The sequence below is a fragment of the Myxocyprinus asiaticus genome, chromosome 2 (assembly GCF_019703515.2).
Source record: "Myxocyprinus asiaticus isolate MX2 ecotype Aquarium Trade chromosome 2, UBuf_Myxa_2, whole genome shotgun sequence".
NCBI lineage: Eukaryota > Metazoa > Chordata > Actinopteri > Cypriniformes > Catostomidae > Myxocyprinus > Myxocyprinus asiaticus.
Window position 1 is genome coordinate 8,059,910 of NC_059345.1, and position 14,690 is coordinate 8,074,599.

Consider the following 14,690-nt stretch of genomic DNA (forward strand, 5'->3'; position numbering starts at 1 on the left):
TGCAAAGTTTGCCATGCTTTTTGGTCCAAGTTTTAAGTACTTATTCAGGCACACGACGCCCCTATTAGTTCAGTGGCATATAACAAGTAAACAGAGACCCAGGGGTTAAGGTTCAGCGTCCCGATCGAGCGACTTCTGATGACCTGCAATTCAACAATGACGCGTCTGCCGCCATGTCAAGGGGATATAGGCGCTCATTAACGTATGGCTGCCAAAACTCTTCAAGGCCAGCAGAGTTCATCTTAAGATCATAATATGCGCATTTCATTTCCAATGAACACAGACCGTTTGCATGCAAGCAGCGCACAATAGAAAAAAAAAAAAAAAGAAACAATACAATGTAAAAAAGCAAACATGAATTCCGAAAAAACAATTGAATGGATTATAAACCTATTGATTAAATTACTCAACGAGTGGTTTCTCAGAAAGTCCTGCACTGGTGAAAAACTGCTCCAATTAAAATCTCTGCGATTCAGCCTCATTCTTCTCTGGTCCGAGGGCCTGAAAGGGCTGCTCCTCGTGCCCATCTAATTGGTATCGTTAGGAATTCCTCAAGTATTGACCCAGCGAAGCCTGAGGGGTCTTTGTTCGTACATACAGGCCTCCTACTGGCCATCTTTGTAGACTTCTATGAGTTGCTGACCTCTGCATTAGCATCACGTCATCTTAATGAAATTGCTTCCGGCTTTACCTTTTATTAAGTGATACATTTAGCCTATTATAATGTGATGGATGTATGGGGAAAATGTTGTATTAAGCTGTAAAATTATTTTGAACAAATGTAAGACAGCAATGCTGTGAGCACTGTATTATTGCAAATGCATTTTTGTATAAGCTATATATATATATATATATATATATATATATATATATATATATATATATATATATATATATATATATATGTAATATTATATAAATCCTATATATAAGATTTATGAAAATTATTTTGTTATGTATATACATGAGTTATTCTGTATAATAGTCTTGTGCAAACCTTGCATAACTCGTCTTAATTAGGCCCAAATTGAAAATGAATAAATAATAAAAAATAAAAATGTTCCCCACCTTTATTCACTGTAAATATGAATGAATTCGTCTTTTCTTAAAGAAATATTTCGAGTTCAATACAAGTTAAGCTCAATCGACAGCATTTGTGGCATAATGTTGATTGCCAAAAAATGATTTTGACTGGTCCCTCCTTTTTTTTAAAAAAAAAAAAAAAAAGAGGTTACAGTGAGGCACTTACAATGGAAGTGAATGGGGCCAATTTTTAGAGGGTTTAAATGCAGAAATGTGAAGCTTATAATTTTATAAAAGCACTTTCATCAATACTTCTGTTAAAACTCGTGTATTATTTGTGCTGTAAAGTTGTTTAAATCATCGGTTTTATAGTCAGTTTAGGGCTCATTACGTCATCATGGCAACAAAGTTATAAAATTGGATATAAATGTACACAGAAAAGGTTAGTAAGCGATTTTATCACAATAAATTTATGCTAACACGAATATTGTTTATGTCTTGTGGCTATACTTTTGAAACAGTGAGTATTTTAATGTAAAACAGGGCTTTTTTTTTTTTTTTTTTTTTAAAGAAAGGGAGAGACAAATATTTTTTTTAAATTAACATTATGCTACAAATGCTGTCGATTGAGCTTAGCTTGTATTGAACCCTGAATATTCCTTCCCTGTATCGAATTGGTACAACAATCGTTTATCACATTCATTTGTCACTCCATATATCCGAGGCAATTTGTTAACTGTTTGTGTGCTTCTCCTAAACGCTTGAGGGTTCCGATTTTAATTTGGCAACGTAAGATTAATCCACTCCAAAATCAAGTCTCAATTGCAGTGACATCATTTGGAACTGCAAATGTTTTACTGTAGTTTCCAAAATCGCCCTATAGAGGGAAGCACTGACCCCTGAGCAGTGAACAACTCGTCTTCGCCATAAATCTAGGGATTGAAGGGCGGGTGTTTGATAGCAATCTCTCTTTTGAGGTGAAAAACAAAGAGGGGCAATATCCCAGAGATTCGCTCTTCGGTGGCAAACCGAGCTTTGTAAGCAGGTTTAAAGCGTTATGGGCTTTCATAACCTAAAATCAAAAAAAAAAAAAAAAAAAAAAAAAAAAAAAATACAAAAAAAAAAAAAATGTTTTACTTAAATTTAGTTGCATGAGAACTAAAAGTTAAACTAATCGGGTCTAATTAATCAAACAGTTCACTGTAATTAATCTCATGCATTAAGAATAGAAATGCTCATGCATAATCTCATGCATTAATAATGGAACAAGTCGATTGCTCAAGGGCGGTAATTACATATTTGATGTCAACCTATAGGCTACAACAAATGTAACAAAAATGTCTCAAAACAAACGTGTGCCTTTCATTTCATTGCAAACACTAAGCTTTTTATTCAGTCCTTTGGCTGATTAAAAATAGAACATTTATAGCGTCATTGTGGAGTTTTTTGAATGGCTGTTGCCCATAGAGACACCTGTGCTTAAAAAAAAAAAAAAAAAAGCTTCAGTTTCACCACAGTCCCATTTCCATACAGTTGAGGATTTTATAAGAGGTGGAACTGGAGCGGTTGAGCGCCACTGCAGCACCATGGAGAGCGGCTGAGCGCTTCGTTACTATGAAAATTTAATTAATTCATCTGCTTGCGTTCAGAGCACTTACGCACTTCCAAAAGATTCACATTCAAGGCATCGGCCTGTCTTTAAAAAGTGTGCTACGCTAGTAAGGCAACTCTATAACTTCCCATCTTGCTATTTTGGTCATCCGTAAGCATGAAGTAAGCATGAACTTGTATAAAAGTAGCATACATTTTGTTTTTCATATGGAGCCTTGATTATTGGTCCATTTTCACTAAAATTAAACCGTATAACCATTGCAACTACGTGCAACTACGTTCTAAATGTCTAAATATCACCTTACATTTTCCATTAAGACGCATGACAAGTTTACGCATGACAATCCAGGCACTGGCTACATCGCCTCTTTGATTTAAGTGTCCAAAGTATATGTGTATATGTATCAGTATATGTGCCTCCAACCTGTATAAATCCACCTACACACCCTTAATTCAAATGAACCGCGTGAAAAATGACCCATGTGTGCAGAAGACCCCCATCAGCAAGCAAAACCTCAGAGCTTGGAAGAGAGGTCGCTATAGCTACAGGTTGAGCAATTTGGGTAACAACAGGGGTTAAAAAATGTGAAGTGAAGAGAGTGTATTATCATTAGGTTTGAGAATTAACCGAACGTGAACGTGAGAAACAAGGGAGGGGATAAACAAGAGCTAAACGAGTTATGGCGAAGAAACTTGATTTGCATAAGTCAAAATGAACCCACAGATGTCATCCATATTAAAAACCTAATTTAATTAATAAGGTTTGGGACATTTAAATCATTTACTCATGAAGTGCATTATTGCGGCTGATTGAACCACTTTTGCATGACAGTTGCTAATATTGTTGCTTTTTCTTTATTTCTTTATAATTAGTAAATACATATCCTAAAAACAAATTCACTCACCCTATACAGAAACATGCTTGGGGGCATAGACGTATAATCTCACCTTTGTAAAAGTGACTCAATGAGTAGGCAACAATATAGTAAATACACTCTCAAGTGTCACTTAAGATATTCATTCAGCTAAACTGCCTGTGTTAGAGAAGTGTTAGTATTTGCGCGGAATAACTTCCACGCACTGTCCTTACGAAACGCACCTTCAATAGTTGCGCAAATGACGATCCGGTGAGGTTTCAAGGAGAGAAAAAAATGTGCCTTACTTTTATGTTGATAAGTGTTTTCACCATCCCCCATGGTCTTTCCGTTTACGTCGCATCCCAAGCAGCAGGGAGCGCGCATTACCTGGGGCCGCGGTGAAAGCTTGACACACAGTGTGATGTTTCCAGCGGTTTACATTTTTCTCCCCCACAATGCTATGACGCACGACATTGACTATACTGAACACTCGTAAGAAAGTCAGCTACTGAATTGTCAGGATGCATTATCTGGCAGTCCTTACACGATGACTGTGGGACATCCAATGGTTCTTTAAGCACTCCATTAGCAAAGTGAGGTGACGCACAATGGCAAAACAACACTCTGTTTTATATATATATATATATATATATATATATATATATGTGTGTGTGTGTGTGTGTGTGTGTGTGTGTGTGTCCAGGTATTCCTTACGTTGTGGGGATCAAATGTCCCCACAAGGATAGTAAAACCTGACATTTTGGACGTTGTGGGGACAATAAGTCGGTCCTCATGGGGACCTTTATAAGCTTTATAACAGCTTATAAATCATACTAAATTATGTTTTTTGAAAATGTAAAAATGCAGAAAGTTTTTTGTGAGGGTTAGGTTTAGGGGTAGGGTTAGAGTTAGGGGATAGAATATAAAGTTTGTACAGTATAAAAATAATTATGTCTGTGGAGAGTCCTCATAAAACATGAAAACCCAACGTATGTGTGTGTGAGTGAGTTTGTGTGTGTGTGTGTGTGTGTGTGTGTGTGTGTGGGCAGGTTTAAGTGGTTTACGAGGACTTTATTTAGGTTATAAACTGGTAATTACAAGGGTATTATCCTATAAATGTGGGTTATGAGGACATTTCTAGAGTCCCCATAATTCGAATAGTTTAAAAAACAAACTAAACGATGTTTTATTGAAAATGTAAAAATGCATAAAGTTTTTTGTGAGGGTTAGGTTTAGGGGTAGGGTTAGGGTTAGGGTTTAGAATCTATAGTTTGTACAGTATAAAAATCATTATGTCTATGGAGAGTCCTCATAATGATAGCTTCACCAACATGTGTGTGTGTGTGTGTGTGTCCTATTCTATTTTATCACAGTATTCCCTTTTTCATAGAGCATTGCCACTTTCTTTTACTTCTTAAATTGGTAGTATTTGCAATTCGTTGAATTCGACTTTTTTTTTGCTTTCCTGTTATTGTTCATTTACAGAACTGTCTCCTGTCTGACACTGCAGCCTGTTCACTTTGTGATTTCCTATTTTACATCCTCACATACATCAGTTCTTTTATTTCTGTCCGATTATGTAGGAAGCTTTGCACAAAGAAAAGCCGGGGCTATTTTTAAGCGTTTGCTGATCTGAAACTGATAAAAGCATTATTCCCATTGACAATGCTCTTACAACGTGAAAGTTGTTTTATTGTATTGTAAGGGAGCAGTTATGACGTTTGTCTCTCCCACAGACGCGCGCGCACACACGCGACCTGTAGTCTCACTGCCCACGGCTTAAACGTGCGCACATTATAAGGAATCGGTGTATTCGGAGTGGCGCATAAGGCTGATCCGTCATGCACTAGGTAGTGTGTGATGTAATTTCACTGCAGATATAAATATCGTCGGCAAGGGAAAAGTGGCATGGCTGAGCGGGGCTAGCATATTGACGGTCAACATTTTTTCAACTTTTGTGTGAAAGCAAAACAGCTTGAAGTGTCTATCTCCAGAGAGGAAACCCACTGAGCGCGACTTCATGCCGCTCACTTGGGTTGACCTTACCTCTGTCCGTGGTTAGTCTATTTTGGCATTTGTGCGTCTTTTTGGCTGTCAACACAAAGAAAGACGACTCTTCAACTCTTTCAGACACTCACCTGTGTCCATGTTGGTCAGAAGGATGAGTGTTCAATCGGCCCTCTTACCAATACTGGTTCTGGGACTTGTGACAAGCTCAGTGCGCTGCGCTCCGCTGCCCGGCAGACAGAGCGGCCCCGTGGAGCGACGCTGGGAGACACTCTACTCTCGCTCTTTAGCTCGAATCCCCGGGGAAAAGAGAGACATCAGCCGGGACAGCGAATATCTTACGGGCATTAAAAGACTGCGACGTCTCTACTGCAATGTTGGCATTGGGTTTCATCTCCAAGTATTACCGGACGGTAGAATTACCGGCGTGCACAACGAAAACCGCTACAGTAAGTTGAATAGATTATTTCCAGTTATGTTGAACTGGCTGTTGGATAGATAAGCATGTAACGTACTTTGAGTGTTGTTTGAAATTGGCACCCAGTTGAAATACGAATTAGCCTACAGAATTACGAAAAGCTAATATGTATATATATATATATATATATATATATATATATATATATATATATATATATATATATATATATATATATATATATATATATGCACAGTATTAATGGCAAAATAAACTTTGCGCGCTCCGGTAGTTATTATTTTGCCAATTCTACATCATGCCATTTTAATTGGAAAACAACAACAAACACTGTTGTAGCCTTTTTATTTACATTCCTCGAATCAAGTCAGGTGTGGTAGCTTAGTGCGCCAGGATCTGGCATCCTGCATTACGCACGCAACAGGTCTCTGTAACCAGAGCAGAGTCGGAACAGGGCCAAAATCCCAAAGCCTAAAGTTAGGAGCGAGATCAACTCAACCTTTACGGTGGATTAACCCTTTGCTCGTGCGTGTTTAATTAATGTACAACTGCATGTGCATAACAGGCAGGAGTTTGGAACATCTGTCTCTTTTTAATGACGCGCTTTTATGCGTGTCTTCAAAGTTACACAAATGGTTTGCGCTGTTTCGGTTATTAAACAAGACTGAGCTGGCATACATTACATACCTTTACATCATCCTGTAAATACAGTCTTTTTATTAAGTGGTCTGCGCATAATTTCGAGGATCTTCCAAAGTCGAATCAAGTTATTCATTGAGGGAAAAACCTATCTGACATTTTCAATAACAAAAATAACCTTTTTTTTCTTCTTCATTTCATTCATTTTTATTTATACAAAAAGTAGAAGTGACCATTTGATGGCCTACATACTGGTGGTTCCGAGAAAGACTACATGCACTTCATATGGGAAATCTGAATAGGCGGAATGTGTCATTTCCTTCAAAAAGGATGCTGTGGCAAACTAAACGTAAACACTTCCAATTTTTAGAAAGGCAGTCATCATTGGGAGTTGCCAGACAGGGCTAAAGATATAAAGCAAACAAGGTCATTTATTTTCTTTGTTGTGTGTTTCAGGTCTTCTCGAGATATCTCCGGTGGAGAGGGGAGTTGTGACACTGTTTGGCGTCCAGAGCGGTCTATTCGTGGCCATGAACAGCAAAGGGAAGCTTTACGGATCTGTAAGTGTATGAAATGATTTACGACAGCTTTCCGCCCGTGAAGGTTCTTATCAGAGCTCGATGACATATCACCCTGTACTTGAGTTACCCCAACCCCCAACCTCCCCTCCTCGCAGTCTCCGACAGCGTTACATTGTTGGATTCATTAATGGCGTGCTTCCAGTTCTTAGTTGTGTTTTCATTGTGGGCCGGACAAACCCAGGAACGGTAGCGCAGTAGATCATTCAGACTACGCATTCCATTCTTAGCATTGCCAGCCAACACATGCACCTACTGTCCTTCCCAGAGTAAAGATGAACCGGCCAAAGAGGACCACCCAAACTGTATGCTGCATGCTGTATGCCTCCCCGGTTCATTCATGCACAGGCTATAGTCAGGGCCACGAAAGCATCAAAATTTCCAAAGAAACACAATTAGCGCTATTTGATGCTAGGTATGATGAATTCAGGTAAAGTCAGGTAGAAATCAGGCTACACTGTAAAAAATGTCCGTAATTTTATCGGTAAAATACTGTAAAAATTCTACAGTAAATAACGTTAATTGGTTAACAGGTAGTTACCTTAAAATATACAGTAGAAAATAATAATACATTTAACAAGTAAATACATGCAATTTTATGGTTAAATGTTGTAAAAACAAAAACAAAAAAACATTGATGTAAGAAGTATAATTTTACCGTATTATTAATGTTAATATATTATGTTTAACAAGAGAGCACATGTACTTTTTACAGTAAATTATTGTTAAAGTTACGGTAAAAAAAAAAAAAAAACAGTAATCAGGTGTTCCCAGAATTCCCTGCGTGACCCATCACATTTCATTATATTTTATGGGAATAATTATGTTTCTTCTTATTTTTAATATCAGTTATGTACTTTGGGGTGTTCTGTGTTATATTTTATGTAATTTAGTTAATGTTTATTGCATTATTTTAATCTCACATGTTACCGTGACGGTGTTTAGTGTTTAAGTGAGTGACACTGAGCACACTGTCTATCATGATAACTGGTGATTTCTCCTGGAAAGGCCTCTATTGATGAACTTTATGTCATCATGTGCTTTTCTGCAATTACTTCTAATATTAGCAGTGCATTATAAATTAACAAGTAGATTTTTATAGTTCAAGAATATTAGTGTATCAAGTTTATATCCATTAATGAATGGTAATGAACCATAAAATATACAGGCATCAAAATTACATAAAATTCTGAAATCCTGAAACATGGTCGCCGTATTTTTTACAGTAAATGTTTGGCACCCACAGCTGCCTGTTTTTTGCTGTAAATTTTTTTTTCTTTTTTTTTTCTTTTTTACAGTGTACATCAATGTCATCCCAAACTAGTTTAGGATGAATTAAATCTTGATTTTAAAGGAATATTCTGGGATCAATTTAAGTCAAGCTCAATCGACAGCTTTTGTGGCATAATATTGATTACTACAAAAAAAAAAAAAAAAAAAAGTTACAGTGAGGCACTTACAATGGAAGCAAATGGGGCCAATTTTTGGAGGGTTTAAAGACAGAAATGCAAAGCGTATAATTTTATAAAAGCACTTACATTAATACTTCTGTTAAATCTCATGTATTAGTTGAGCTGTAAAGTTGTTTAAATTGTAATTTTTACAGTAATTTTAGGGTTTTATTGTTTGTTGACATTACATTGTCATGGCAACAAAGTTGTCAAATTGGCTATAACTTTACACAGAAAAGGTTAGTAAGTGATTTTACTACACTAAAATCATGTTAATACCCATATTGTTTACGTCTTGTGGCTATAATGTTGAAATAGTGAGTTTTTCAAATTCAATTTTAACATTTACAGATTGGTCCCATTTACTTCCACTGTAAGTGCCTCACTGGAACGCAGATTCTTGCTTTTTTTAAAGTAAAGGAGGGACAAGTCAAAATAATTTTTTGTGGTAATCAATATTATGCCACAAATGCTGTCGATTTAGCTTAACTTTTATTGAACCCAGAATATTCCTTTAAGTATCCAACTATCCTACCGTATTCACCCTATATACATTTAACCCATTTACTGATTAAGTGTCAAAGTCATGGATCTAATTACTCGATTGTCTCAAAACAGTATTAAGGACATATTGACTTCTTCTTTTGAGATTAGATAGACTAGATGATACTTATGACAATAAGAATCCTCTCCAATTCTTGCGCTGCATGAACAGTGCTATAGCATATAAATGTATAACAAAAGACAGTCTTAAAAAAAATCTAATAAAACACTAATAATTGTTATTTCCCACATTTTAGGTGCAGTACAAAAATGAATGCAAATTCAGAGAAAAGCTCCTTGCAAACAACTACAATGCGTACGAATCGGTGGCGTATCCTGGGATGTACATTGGACTGAGCAAGACTGGCAAAACAAAAAAAGGAAATCGAATATCAACAGCCATGACGGTGACACATTTCTTGCCTAGAATCTGAGCTCATTTGGAGGGGTGCAAATGTAGGAACGCGGACGATGCACTTTCTACAGAGGTTACCTAAATATGAGGTTGAGTGTATCGTGTCATGTATGTATATATTAGACTATTTATAACTGTCGATTTTTTATTGCATCACCACGTGGAAGAGAAAACAATTAATTTATTTGTTATTTGTTAATTTATCCTCGTTGCTGCTACTGTACATGTTTATCTACAAGTGAAATTCCTTCAATGTACACATTATGTTTTTGCACTGTTTTTTTTTTTTGCTGTTCTAAAATGACCGTTTTGGAGAGTTGGTATGTGTCCTTCATTGGAAAGCATATCTAAAAGTCTTAGGTCAAGCCTCCGACTCGTTAAGGTGTATCAGCCTCCACAGTATTAGCACTGGAGCAATTGTCCAATTTCTGAGCTCTTTTGTGCGGAGCTCGATCTAACTGAAGCAGTATTGGCTTACTTTAGCTTACTGAAGTTCTACCCCTTCAAATCTGTTTTTAGCTCTGCCGGGGGGTTGAACTTTGAACTGATCCACAGTCAATCTTTGTCACATCTCTAAGGCTCTGGGTAGAGATAGGTAACTTCTTTAACAAACATAGGAAGAAATTAAAAACTCAAAGGCACCGGTGTGCATTGCAATACATGCAATGCAGAGACTGTACCCTGAACCCCTTTTAAAAATACATGCTTTACAATGCCAAGTTCAAGTCAGTCTTCTATGTGGCATAGGACAGATACAGGTGTCTAAGGGGAACCAAAAGATCAGTATACATGTAAACAAAAAGTTATAGTGTTGTGGTGTGTAAGTCACCTTAGAGTTTACTGTAAAAACAATGTCACAACATCCACAGTAAGTTACGAGCAGGCATATCGAGGCTTATTAAGTCGTTTTCTACCTCATGCAGTTTCCAACTGATTAAAAATCAGCTGAATGTTTAGGTCTAAGTCTTCTGAGGCTACTGCCTCTCTGTGAAGTTCAGGCAGCCATTGCGTCCTAGTTGCGCCTTGTCACGTTTGAGCTATCTTTACCCTGTGATTTACTTTTAGAAAGTATAATCATGTTGGAAATATTTGCAGACAGCTGTTAGACTATACTATATGCTCAACCAGTAACCCTATATTTTTTCTTTATAGATTTTGTAAACATAATATGGTGTAAAACTGAGAAGCTGCTTTTAAATCTGGTATTTCGTGCAGGTAAAGTAAATATTACAATACGTATATATTCATGCAGGGAAAAAGAAGCTTTCCACTTTAAACATTTTCAAAATATATTTGCAAGATGTTATGTTAAAAAAAGCATTCCTTATTGTCATCATCACGGCTATAGAGGCCTGCAGGTAATTGAGAGAATATGAAAATGTTCCTTTGTCGAGTCTTTCCGTATAAGTTGCAGTGAGTTTAAAACTGGACTGAAAATGAATGGAGAGTCTAGAAAACTTCTTCAGCAACTTCTTTAGAAAAATATTCTTTTGAACATATTTTGATGGGAAAGTTTTAAAGATAAAATTGACATCAAAAGCATTAAACAAACACACTCTCAAAATGTTTTATTTTTTTATTTTTTTTATTTAATGCAATCTCAAAACCTTGTTGATGTTTTTACGTGTGCAAATTTGCCATTTTTTACTTTACATGCCCTGCACGGATGTGCACATCAGTTTGTTTCAGGTGATGACTCTGAGCTCCCTGAACTAATGCTGGAGAAGTTTTCTCTGTATTTCTCCCTTTTTCACAACCGTGACAAACCTCTTTCCAAATGAACATGATTTGCATCAGTGTGGATGTTGTTTATAATAGACCGAATGGCCACTGAAGGCAAATAGTTTCACTGACCCTCATCACAATGTAGACAAATGACTGGACTTGATTTGTTTAACCAAAAAAAAAAAAAAAAAATGCAATATCAACAGGCATGACCTAGTAGCCTGATGGTAAACAGAAATTCATCGTCCTTGGCAAACAAACTGTCACTCCAAAACAACAAAATAGTGTCCAAAATAATGACAAATTTGCAGTTTGTTTGTTGTGTTTATGAACTGGGATGTATGCAGTGTATTGAAATAAACTATAAACCGCTTCTCTGTCAAATTCCCATATGGCTTATCATCCATTAACTGCCGGTTGTATTTGCATCCATGGCAGAGCTCTATAGCAGTTGGGCTGATGTATGAGTTCTGTAGTAGTGTGATCTGAATCCTGTTGACATTTACTAAATATTGTCTGTAGTTTTATACAGGTCCTGTTAAATATTGTGATGTATGTGCTGTGCACATGATGATACCCTAACTTAAATGGAAGTTAATAAATATGTAAATCATAGTCACCTGAGAGTTGTTCAGTTCTTCCAAGCACCAACAAAAGGAAATAAAAGTTCAATAAAACAGGGCTCAGTTTGGGTATTTAATTGAGCTTTTATTTCCATTTTATATGTTCAGTTTGTAATTCTAATTTAGTTTAGTTTTTATTAGTTGTCACCAGGGTCAGAAATTAAGGCGGGAACAAGGCAAAAATGCCCCAGAATAAAAAAAATAAAAAAAAAAAAAAAAATGTGGGAATAAAAATACCCTTTTAATGAATTATTCTGTGTTTTATTTGTATATTTTTTGGCACAAAACATGAGTGATGATGTTGATAGAATTTTTAGGGTAAGAGGTAATAAATTCTCCATCTTGAGAATTGTATTACTTTACTGATAAACTGTGTCTCATCAACGGATGAGACACAGTTTGTTTTAAATGGTTAGAAATAGGTAAAAATGCCCCTGAAAATCAAATCAAGGGACAAATATTGCCCCTTAAAGGAATAATCCAGGTTCAATAGGAGTTTAGCTCAATTGACAGCATTTGTCGCATAGTGTTCATTACCACAAATAATAATTTTGACTTGCCCTTCCTTTTCTTTAAAAAAAGCAAAAATCGAGGTTACATTGAGGCACATACAATGGAAGTGAATGGGACAATGTTTGGAGGGTTTAAAGGCAGAAATGTGCAGTTTATAATTTCATAAAAGCACTTACATTAATTCTTCTGTTAAAACTTGTTTTATCTGAGCTGTGAAGTTGTTTAAATCTTTATTTTTAGGGTTTTAGGGTTGTAGGGTTTGTTGACATCACATCATCAATGCAACAAAGTTGTAAAATTGGCTATAACTTTACACAGAATAGGTTAGTTAGTGATTTATCACACTAAAATCATGTTAAAATGCATAGAGTTTATGTCTTGTGGCTATACTTCTGAAAGAGTGAGTATTTTAAATCTTGTAAGTGCCTCATTGTAACCAACCCGATCTCATGAAAATTTGTACATATTTTACGAGTTGGCTATTTCATACAGTTTTGTTTTTATAAATTCATACGATTTCATCACGTGCAAATGCCGGATGTCTAACGTGGAAGTAAGAGTGAGTTCCGCGCACGAGGCGTTAAGGACATGTTTATTAATATTATGCAGTTACCCAAACCACTTATCTAAACTTAACCAATCAGTAGGGTGTGTAAACATGATAGGAAGCTGTTGTGTGTGACAGAAGCAAGTAACTGTCACGTATTAGATGGAAACGATGTCCAGCAACATCATTGGCTGTGGTGAAAATCATACAAATTCATATAAGTGCAGTCATACGATATAATACGAATTAGCCAGATTTAGAAAAGTCGTACGAATCCTTACGATTTCGCTGTGAGAGCGTGTTGCTGTAACCCAGATTTTTGCTTTTTTCAAAGAAAAGGAGGGATGAGTCGAAATTAATTTTTGCGGAAATCAATATTACGCCACAAATGCTGTCGATTGGCCTTGTTTTGTACCGAACCTGGAATATCCCTTTAATGAGAAAGTTATTTTATGACACTTGTTCTCACTCAATGGCTGTTAGTTTGAGTTTTTCATTGTTTTCTATATTCAGCTTAGATTATTTTAGGGCTGCCAAAGCTAATGCTTCAACTGATATAATTTAAATATGTTCAACAACATTACAGTTCACAGGGCCGTCTAATACTGCAATGAAAATGACAGCTTTGACAGTGTAAAACACCTAAAACTCCAAAATCTCACAGCATACAACTATAGAATGGGGCCTTTCCCTGGTCAAGCTAAAAATATACTCACAGACTTGTGCCACTAGACTATGTGGACCCGCCTGGAGTGCTGTGGCTGATATTTCTACAAGGACAGCGCAGCCAAGATACTCTCCTTCTGTTGTTTACCTTGCCAAGGCCCATTGTACAGACTGAGTGGTTTTATCGTCCACACAGAGCCAAGCAGTCACTCCTCGGAGTGGAATCCTCTGCCTAACTTCTGTGAACTTCACCCAAGGTTTAATGGCGGACTTCACTGTAGCCCTTCCAAGCACGCAATTCAATGAAAGGGGATCCCGTTTAAAGTGGTATGAGCCCTTCCTTTTTTTGTGTCCTGACTAATGAGGGGATATGTCAGATGGGCCTTTGTGACACCCTGATTGGTTTTTTCTCTAGAACAACTGCCAATACTGTCCTTCCTATAGTGCATTCCACAAACTGACACTCTATGCAAACAGAGTTATGCATTTCCATGTTTCACTGGCACGTAAGCTTTAGATAACAAAAGGTGACATTAATGACAAAGAATATGCCACTTCTGACCCAAAAGTGCCCCGAAACTCAATTGTCTTTTTGGATAGAGGAATTTCAGCATTTGTTGCAATAAACTGGAAAGCTTCTAAATACAGTGGGGTGCAAAAGTCTGAGACCACGTTGAAAATCTGGGATTTTTCTTTATTTATTTTTCTTTATTGAAATCTATTATTAACCAGAACATTTTAGAAATTTGAAAGAAAAAAAGAGAAAATGTTTATGATGTAAATTAGGTGAAAAAAAAATTAGATTGTGCACTATTACTAGGTCACTAACCAAATGTAAGCAAATTTGTGACATTGATCCTGTTAACTCCTTTGTACAAAAGGCCAGATTTCCCTGTTTCCATTGAAACACACAAGATGCTCTGGATAACATGGATAATCAGGTTTTGCACAATTTTGTGGAGTTCATGCCAGCTCAAGTGCATGCAAAAGGGGGACATATCAAATACCATGAAATTCCAAAATTCATCCAAATTTTCCAATTAGACTTTTACTTTT

The 14,690-nt window shown here is 36.5% G+C and overlaps 1 protein-coding gene across 1 annotated transcript; it reads left to right on the plus strand.

Annotated features, from left to right (window-relative positions):
• Positions 1-5,358: 5,358 nt before the first annotated feature.
• LOC127412100 (fibroblast growth factor 4B-like) lies at positions 5,359-11,919 on the plus strand. Its single transcript, XM_051648183.1, has 3 exons — positions 5,359-5,947; positions 7,030-7,133; positions 9,403-11,919. The coding sequence occupies exons 1-3, from the start codon at positions 5,638-5,640 to the stop codon at positions 9,577-9,579; spliced, it is 591 nt and encodes a 196-aa protein (XP_051504143.1). The 5' UTR covers positions 5,359-5,637; the 3' UTR covers positions 9,580-11,919.
• The last annotated feature ends 2,771 nt before the right edge of the window (positions 11,920-14,690 follow it).